This window comes from Erigeron canadensis, chromosome 2 (assembly GCF_010389155.1).
Source record: "Erigeron canadensis isolate Cc75 chromosome 2, C_canadensis_v1, whole genome shotgun sequence".
Classification (NCBI taxonomy): Eukaryota; Viridiplantae; Streptophyta; class Magnoliopsida; order Asterales; family Asteraceae; genus Erigeron; species Erigeron canadensis.
In genome coordinates, this window is record NC_057762.1 from 36736154 (window position 1) to 36744980 (window position 8827).

At 36.4% G+C, this 8827-nt stretch overlaps 2 protein-coding genes across 2 annotated transcripts; both read left to right on the plus strand.

The window, feature by feature from the left end:
- LOC122586810 (succinate dehydrogenase [ubiquinone] flavoprotein subunit 1, mitochondrial) lies at positions 1–6333 on the plus strand. Its single transcript, XM_043758800.1, has 16 exons — positions 1–262; positions 491–655; positions 1150–1237; positions 1448–1594; positions 1678–1818; positions 2320–2405; positions 2491–2583; positions 2678–2741; positions 2823–2966; positions 3837–4024; positions 4757–4931; positions 5010–5180; positions 5345–5414; positions 5497–5617; positions 5708–5745; positions 5849–6333. Exons 1-16 carry the CDS (start codon positions 170–172, stop codon positions 5949–5951), a joined length of 1887 nt encoding a protein of 628 aa, XP_043614735.1. The 5' UTR covers positions 1–169; the 3' UTR covers positions 5952–6333.
- A 368-nt stretch (positions 6334–6701) lies between these two features.
- Positions 6702–7930, plus strand: LOC122586811. Its single transcript, XM_043758801.1, has 3 exons — positions 6702–7165; positions 7338–7471; positions 7581–7930. Exons 1-3 carry the CDS (start codon positions 6936–6938, stop codon positions 7652–7654), a joined length of 438 nt encoding a protein of 145 aa, XP_043614736.1. The 5' UTR covers positions 6702–6935; the 3' UTR covers positions 7655–7930.
- The last annotated feature ends 897 nt before the right edge of the window (positions 7931–8827 follow it).

The window sequence follows — 8827 nt, forward strand, 5'->3', positions numbered from 1 at the left end:
GCACTCATTATATCTCTCTCCCATCCGTTCCCCTTTTCTTTTATTTCCATTTTATCACCTTCAAAGCAGCTTTTATATACCAAAAACAAAATAAATAAACATATATAGATAGATAGATACACTCATATACATACACTGATATACATACAAACGCATACACATAAAAAAGATGTGGCGGTGCGTGTCACGTGGCCTTCGCATTCCTTCCCGTCGATTTACCGCCGGCGATTCCTTCTCACACCGATCATTCTCTTCTGAATCGGTAAGCTAATTATCACTCGGAAGCTAGGGTTTGTTGTAGAACTGAAACGGATCTATGATATTACACACACACACATATATATTTAAAAATATATATTATTGTATTATAATTTCATTGCATGTAATTAATTTAATTTATGAGTAATTGATTAGATGATGATTTTGTTGATAGATTGATGATTATATGATTTTGAGATTTAATTTGTCTGATTTAATGGTGGTTATATAGAAAGTTGGAGGATCGTATACTATAGTTGATCACACGTACGATGCGGTAGTGGTTGGAGCAGGAGGTGCTGGCCTTCGAGCTGCCATCGGGCTATCGGAGCATGGATTTAATACTGCTTGCATTACTAAGCTGTTTCCGACTCGTTCACATACCGTTGCCGCTCAGGTTTGCTGTTATTTGTAACTATATATAGCTTTATATAAGTTTTTAGTTGAATTGATTCTATGAAATGTGAACTTTATCGGATCAAAATTTAAAAGTCTGGACAGGTAATAAAGAAAAGGACGATGATCACATTGAGCCTTCTTTTCATGTTGTATTTTGAATATTGAGCATAAAGTTTTTGAATCTTGAGAAAAGGGGATGTATTTTAGCTATAGAAACAGTTAAAAGTTCATTCAGTTTGCATCTTGAGCATAAAGCTTTAATTGTTGACTAATGATGGTATGGCAAGACATTAAGATGACAAATTTTCAAGCTGTTGGATGGTTTTGTAACTTTTGTTTTAGAATATTCATATCTTTATGATTCCCACATGGAGTGCTTTTCCTGTATTAGGCAAATGTTTTTGTCTAATTACTTTGTTTGTATCGAGAAGTTTTATATTTTTCTTATTTGTTATAAAAGCTAAGCTGTGTTTTTTTTAAAAATTCATGAAGGGTGGTATAAATGCTGCTCTTGGAAATATGACCGAGGATGACTGGAGGTGGCACATGTATGACACAGTTAAGGGAAGCGATTGGCTAGGTAACTTTTCTTACAATTGATTAACATGTATGGAGGCTTTTCTCAAAGTTATGAAGTCAGTTTATCTTTATTAGTGTTAATACATTATTTCAGATCAGAAAGCACATTATATCATTAAATTTTGCTGTCTTATAGATAGTACTGTTATCAAAAAAATTTATTTTGTTGGTTTCTTTTTATTATCACAACAAAGGTTTTGCATTTCTGTAGGTGATCAGGATGCTATCCAGTATATGTGTAGAGAAGCACCAAAAGCAGTTATTGAGCTTGAAAATTATGGTTTGCCTTTTTCTCGAACCGAGGAAGGAAAGATATACCAACGTGCATTTGGTGGTCAGAGTCTCGACTTTGGCAAAGGTGCATATTGTAGTTCTTTATTCATCATGTTAGCTATAATCAGAAATTTATTCGCGTGTAAGTTTCTTCATCTTATTTTATAGGGGGGCAAGCTTATCGCTGTGCGTGTGCTGCTGATAGAACTGGTCATGCATTGTTGCATACATTGTATGGTCAGGCCATGAAACATAATACACAATTCTTTGTGGAATATTTTGCTTTGGATCTAATCATGGGTAGTGACGGTATGTCATGTTTTGTTCATTTTCTCCAATTATCTGGTTTTATAAATATTTATTGTGAAATGCTATGCGAGATAGAAAGCTGAAAAAGAAGATAGTGTTTACTTACTATATAAACATATTAGTAACTTCAAACTTTTGCAATTATCTATATACTTGATCAAGTATGGAATCTACTACAGCTCTTCATGACAAACAAAAAGAAAATAATCTACGGAAATTTGTTATAAACATTCTTCTTAAAGAAGACAGTCAGACACATGTTGCCCATGAGCATGACCTTTCAGTATTTAGCTTCTACATGTATATCTAAGTTTTTATTTTTCTTTTCCTGATGCTGAAACGGGTTTTTGAGGTGGTTGTAGATGTTTACTAAGATGTAGTATCTTTGAGGTATTTATATTTGTGCGGGCCAGGAATTACCCAGCTAATTTCTTACTATGTTCTGGTATTGCTGTTTGTATCTGTTGAAAGCAATTTGATCATACACTTGATGTTTATCAGGAAGCTGCCAAGGTGTTATTGCACTAAATATGGAAGATGGGACACTACATCGATTCCGTTCTTCATCAACAATCTTGGCCACCGGGGTGAACAATTTTTTCTGTACAGCTTTGTTTTGTCTCTAAATATCAATATCCTTATTATGTTAATCCCATTTTTTTTTGTACCCAGGGTTATGGTAGAGCATATTTCTCAGCAACCTCTGCTCATACTTGCACAGGAGATGGAAATGCCATGGTTGCACGTGCAGGCCTTCCTCTTGAGGTATTCTTTCTAAAGTTTATTTTTATATATTACGATGGCTTCCTGTTGATGTTTGGATGTAATTGGTATATTTGGCTGCAATGTGCTGTTTTAGGATCTTGAGTTTGTTCAATTTCACCCAACTGGTATATATGGTGCTGGGTGCCTCATTACCGAAGGTTAGTATTTTTTTTGTACGTGTTGTTAATAAGAGGTATTTTGAAGCCTGGTGTAATCCATTCATCTTATTCTGTATGTAGGATCTCGTGGTGAAGGTGGTATTCTAAGGAACAGTGAAGGTGAAAGATTTATGGAACGTTATGCCCCTACAGCAAAAGATCTTGCATCAAGAGACGTCGTGTCAAGATCTATGACCATGGAAATACGTGAAGGTCGTGGTGTAGGTATGTTTCATGACTAACTTCATCTTAACTTTTAATAGTGGTTAGTCATTAGTCCTTGCTATTCTTAATAGAGAGCAAAGTCGAGCTCACTTGATGTATCATCTGATTATCCCAGATAGCATTTTGAAGATGCAAATTTAATGCACAATGATTAGTATTTGGCAAGATGGGTGGGTCGGGTGGGTCGGTTAATGGGTTGAAACGGGTGATATAATTTTGGAACAGATCAAAGTTGGTTAGGTCGAATAGCCTGTTAACAGTTTTTGTTTTTTCTATTAACAATTTATAGACAAGTATATATATCACATATGTTGATGATTATAAAATTAACTATACAAATAACAATCTTAATCTTTATGAATGAAACAGTCTGGGAGGTTGTAAACATCTGATTATGCCATGTGCTACTTTTAGGCTTTTAATTCAGTCCATTTTCTCGTATGCAAAGTGTTTTAGTTTTACTTATTCAACCTCTTGGCATAAAGATATACAACCCAGTTTCTTTTACACAAATAGCACACCTTATTGATAGTTTGATATGTAATGAATAAGTATAAAGTTAAGCATACGTCAGTAGCTTGAATTCTAGCTGCCTTTCATCTGTAGTAGTTGCAAATAACCAGACTTCATAGTTTGCAGTTACATACATGCACCCTTTAGAGTTGCTCATCTGTTAATCTTGTCAAATCGATTGTAATTTTAGTAAACATGATCTCATTGTCGTGTGTGTGTTAAACTTATTGATGGCACCAATCTCCTAACATCTACTTTGTAATGTTATTGATGGTTGATGCTTGTAGGACTTTGTGCTATGTTGATCATTAAATGTTACATCAGTTACATGTGATTAACGTTACTTCCTCTGAATAGGAAAAATGAAAGACCACATTTATCTTCACTTGAATCACCTTCCACCAGAGGTTCTTAAGGAGAGGCTTCCTGGTATCTCTGAAACTGCTGCCATCTTTGCTGGTGTCGATGTTACAAAGGAGCCAATTCCAGTTTTACCAACTGTTCATTATAATATGGGTGGAATCCCAACAAATTACCATGGGGAGGTATATCCTGCATGCAATCTTGTCATAAATCATGTTATTTACAGTGCTATATTAAGGAGGTTTTTGAATTTTAATTTTGAAACTGATCTTTACAACTGATTCTTTAATATATGTTTGGATATATATTTGTTATCTTCGGATAAATTGGAATTTTTTATTTGCCCTTTTTCCTAACCTTGCTGGGGAGACTCTGTATTTCCAGTTCTCAAACCAGCTAACATTTTTATGATACGAACCCATCCCATAATAGGCTCGCATCATGCCATAAGCTAAGTGTAGAACTCACTCCCAAAAGCTAGCTCAAAGGAGGAGGGGACACCTAGGCTTATAAACCACCAACCAATCCCATACTTGGCCGATATGGGATCATATCAATACCCCACCCTTTGAAGAGCCAACGTCCTCGTTGGTCTCGGTTGGCACCCTTCTCCTTGGGTCCAAGCCACCACTCCATAGGCCACCACTCCGAGCGTTGGAACCTCGAAAGGAGGGGACACCTAGGCTTATAAACCACCAACCAATCCCATACTTGGTCGATGTGGGATCATATCATTTTACCAAAAATGTTTTATGCCATTTTATAATTATTAAGAATTATTAGTGCCTGTTTTATATTAACTTGTTTGTATGATTTTGATTAATCGTTATTACATATTAAAAACTTACATCCATACATGAAACACCCCTAAGAGGACTTTTTGTTCACTGCTCCCCTTATTCTTATTATTACAGGTTGTTACTATTAAAGGTGATAATCCTGACTCTATCGTTCCTGGACTTATGGCTGCTGGGGAGGCAGCATGTGCCTCAGTCCATGGTGCCAATCGGCTTGGTGCAAATTCTCTTCTTGACATTGTCGTCTTTGGCCGTGCCTGTGCAAATAGAGTTGCTGAGATTCATAGGCCAGGTGAAGTTATCGTGCAAGTTCTGTACCTAAAGTTCATAAATTAATTGCATCATGTGGCCTCACATTGCTACTGTACAGGGGAAAAACAAAAACCATTGCCAAGTGATGCTGGAGAGAAGACTATTGCATGGTTAGACAAAATCAGAAATTCTAATGGTTCACTTCATACCTCGAAGATTAGGTTAAATATGCAGCGAATCATGCAAAACAATGCTGCTGTGTTTCGCACACAGGAGACGCTAGAAGAAGGTACACTAGAAAATAACAACAAAAAAACCCAGCTGTGTTGTGGTCCCATGCTATAATGGATTGTTTTCCATAGAGAAGACGTCAAAACTTTGACTTATGTTAATCAGCGATCTGTCATTTTATAAGATTCAGAAAACCGTGGGCTCATTGTTTGAGTGTTGCAGGTTGCAATTTGATTGATAAAGCATGGGAGAGCTATCATGATGTTAAACTTAAAGACCGAAGTTTGATATGGTAAACTATATGTGACTTCTAATATATATAGTTTTTTACACCTTTAGTTTTCAAATACGTATTTACTGAAGACATATCTCAGGAACTCGGATCTGATAGAGACCATAGAGTTGGAAAACCTTCTAATCAATGCATGTATCACCATGCATTCTGCTGAAGCTAGGAAAGAGAGTAGAGGAGCTCATGCTCGTGAAGATTTTTCGGTAAGTTTTGATTCGTATGTTCTACTTAAGTTGGGTGTTTTCGTGAATATTTCTTTTACCTCAAAAAAAAATATATTTATTTTTTTGCAGAAAAGAGATGATGAGAAATGGATGAAACATACACTGGGGTAAACTCTCTTTTTCTTTCCCTTCACATTAGAGATTGTGATTTTGCCATTTAACCTTGTATTTTCCAAAACCTAATCTGGTGTTGATCTACAAAATCTGCAGATTCTGGGAGAACGAGAAGGTCCGACTAGACTACAGGCCAGTTCACATGAATACTCTTGATGATGAGGTCGAGACGTTTCCACCAAAGGCTCGCGTATACTAACCTTTCACTAGAGTTTTCTGCTTGCTTCGAAAGGTTATCATTACAAAATTGTTCGAACTACAAAATTTTGTTAATAAGTTGTCGCATTCATTATTTGATGCACAACCCTTCCAAATTTGCACATAAGTTGTCTTGGCAGAACTCATTTTAGGTTATGTTTTGTAATCTTTCTTATAGACTTAGAGTGCAATGCTTGTACTTTAAATTATGATCTAATCTTATGGTCGACTTGTCATCGAGCCAGCCAAAAATAAGATTGTAGAGTATTTAAACTCAAGATCGTCTCATAGTGGTGTAGTCCTACCCTTCCCTCCCATTGCTGAAGTGGATTCGATAATAATTACATATTATAATACAATTTTTAATGGATCTTATAAGCTAAGCGGGCAGGCTGTTGGATATGCATATTATTTATAGTCGACGCAGGAGTGGATTTGTAGTATGAGAAGGTTGTAATGGACATTGTTTAGATGTGCATATATAATAAGATGATGAAAAGTTCAAATGGTGAATGTTACGTATTGCAAAAAGTGATTGAAGGTTTTTAAAGCTCGTTAAAAAGTAAAGTATATTGGTAATTATAGACTACTTGTTCACAATAATTATGTGTATGTATAAAAGTGATGTCTCTGACTCTGAATAATAATTAGGCGAAATGAAAGGCTGATGGAGACGATTCTAAGTTTTTACTCATATACGGTAAAACCTTTATTCTATGAATAATAATAAGATAGGTTGTTTCGGGAATTTAAAAGTAGCTTCATATATACGAGTAGTTTCTTTTTTAATTGAGTAACAGAGTAAGGAAGCATATATCGCCTATTAACATACGAGTTTTAGTCTGGGTCTGGTGTCATGCTGTTATTGATCCTACAATTCCAACACATGATACGTGTCAACATCCAGAAAACACGTGTAAGTCTACACACATCCACAACCATCATCTTAAAAACCTGACATTTCCGTATCGAATTCCAAACAGAAATGTTCGGTGCAATCAAATCATTTCCTAATTATATCCAAACCAAACCGGTAGCTGTCTCTAAAACACTGTTGGCCACCTCAAACACCTTGGTCCCAAAATTAGCATCTCCAGTAGTTGTCGGAAGAGTAAGATTCCAGCAGGCATCAGCCACCGGAAACAGCCAACAAGAAACTGATCATAACATGGACAAGAAACAAGACCCTGCTGCTAAAGAAGTAGAAAAGAAAGGGTAAGAATCTGTCATTTTTGTTGACTAACTCCCCATATAACGTAATAAAATTGGGCATGGGCTGTCTTAATTTAGATTTAGTGATTGATTGATTTTCATCTCGATCAACAATATATGCAACAAATCCTGGAGTTTTAATTGGTTTGGTTGATGTTGTGATGTAATTGAAAAGGGATGTGATGTCACATTCGTTTGGAGAAGGATACGCAACAAGATCAGATGAGGAAGGTTTTGGAGGAATATACGGAGGTAACCAGTCTCTTTCAAATGAAGATGAAGACAAGATCGTTAATGCCAATTCTCCTGGTAATTCACCTTCTAATATATTGATTTTCTAGTTTTTGTTACCTACTTTTGTTTCAAACTTAATTAACAATTCTAGTATGTATGTTTTTATTGTATTGAAATAAAATAGAATATGATAAGACACAAGGAAGCGAGGTGAAGGAGAAGGAAAAAGCTCGAAACCAGACCCATGCCAACTCTTAATTAAGCTCCATCGGCACGGAGTACTCAATGAGATGATGAGGAGTAGTTATCATCGTGTGTTGGTTTAGTTTCTAAGTTTTTAGCATCTACGATACAATCTTGTTTTTAGCCAGGTAGTTTACTCGATGTTTACATGTATAGGTTTTTTTTTTTTTTTTGAGGTACCTGATGACTTAGTCACGGGAAAGTCTATATAAATTATATATATGAATACGTTTTCATATGTATTTGTTTTATAAGGACTTGGTTTTGAATGAGACCGGATAATTGTTTTGATGTGAGAAAGAAACATTACGAATTGAATGAATTTTGGGTCATAGTGTACGTCAGCATTAAACCGATCGCCTAAACAGCTTTGTTTAACGCATGACAGTCGTATGGCTTGGTCATGTGTGTGTTTGAAGAGATACTAATAGCTTAGGAATGATAATATCTCTTTAAACCTATGGAGGTTAATAGGCTTCAACCCTGATGTAGCCTCCGGACATGAGCATATAGAGCTCCTGATGTAGCTTCCAGACCTTGCTCCAAAGAGGTTCCTGATGTAGCCTCCGGACCTTGCTCCATGGAGGCTCCGTAGCCTCTAGACCTTGCTCCAAAGAGGCTCCTAATGTAGCCCCGGACCTAAGTTAGGGAGGCTCCTGAAACCTAAGTTAGGGAGGCTCCTGAAACCTTCAGGCCTGAACATGACCTCATCTATGTTAAGTTAGGGCTTGATTTAGGCCCAAACATGTAAAGCTTATGACCCAAATCTAAACTCTAGCAGCATCTCTATAAATAGAGGTCCAAGGCACCAATCAAGGGGGCTGGTCCTCTGACTCTCTCTCTTCCTCTCATTCTCTTACACACACTCTTTAGCCTACTTCGGCTTGTGGCGTCACATCTTGTGGTCACCAATTGGGAACTGTCATCCGAAGTATCAACAATCTAATCTTCCCCATTACACCTTATAGATCAAAGATTAACCTCACAGTACTTAAGGATAGATGTTATACCTAAGCGGGTGTAGACTTATACTTAAACAAGTGGCGCCATCCGTACCTTCCTACTCCAATTCTGATCTATAAAACGGTGTTTCCCTAACAGGTTGTATATCTTACGACTCTTTTTGCAACTTTCTTGCTTTTCTTTATTAGTTATTATACACACTGGTTACATGTCTATATATGGATC

Coding starts and splice junctions, on each gene's coding strand:
- LOC122586810 (XM_043758800.1), top strand. CDS start 170: ATGTGGCGGTGCGTGTCACGTGGCCTTCGCATTCCTTCCCGTCGATTT. Junction 1,238..1,447: donor TAAGGGAAGCGATTGGCTAG/GTAACTTTTCTT, acceptor GCATTTCTGTAG/GTGATCAGGATGCTATCCAG. Junction 5,415..5,496: donor AAAGACCGAAGTTTGATATG/GTAAACTATATG, acceptor GACATATCTCAG/GAACTCGGATCTGATAGAGA.
- LOC122586811 (XM_043758801.1), top strand. CDS start 6,936: ATGTTCGGTGCAATCAAATCATTTCCTAATTATATCCAAACCAAACCG. Junction 7,166..7,337: donor AAAGAAGTAGAAAAGAAAGG/GTAAGAATCTGT, acceptor GTAATTGAAAAG/GGATGTGATGTCACATTCGT. Junction 7,472..7,580: donor CGTTAATGCCAATTCTCCTG/GTAATTCACCTT, acceptor GAAATAAAATAG/AATATGATAAGACACAAGGA.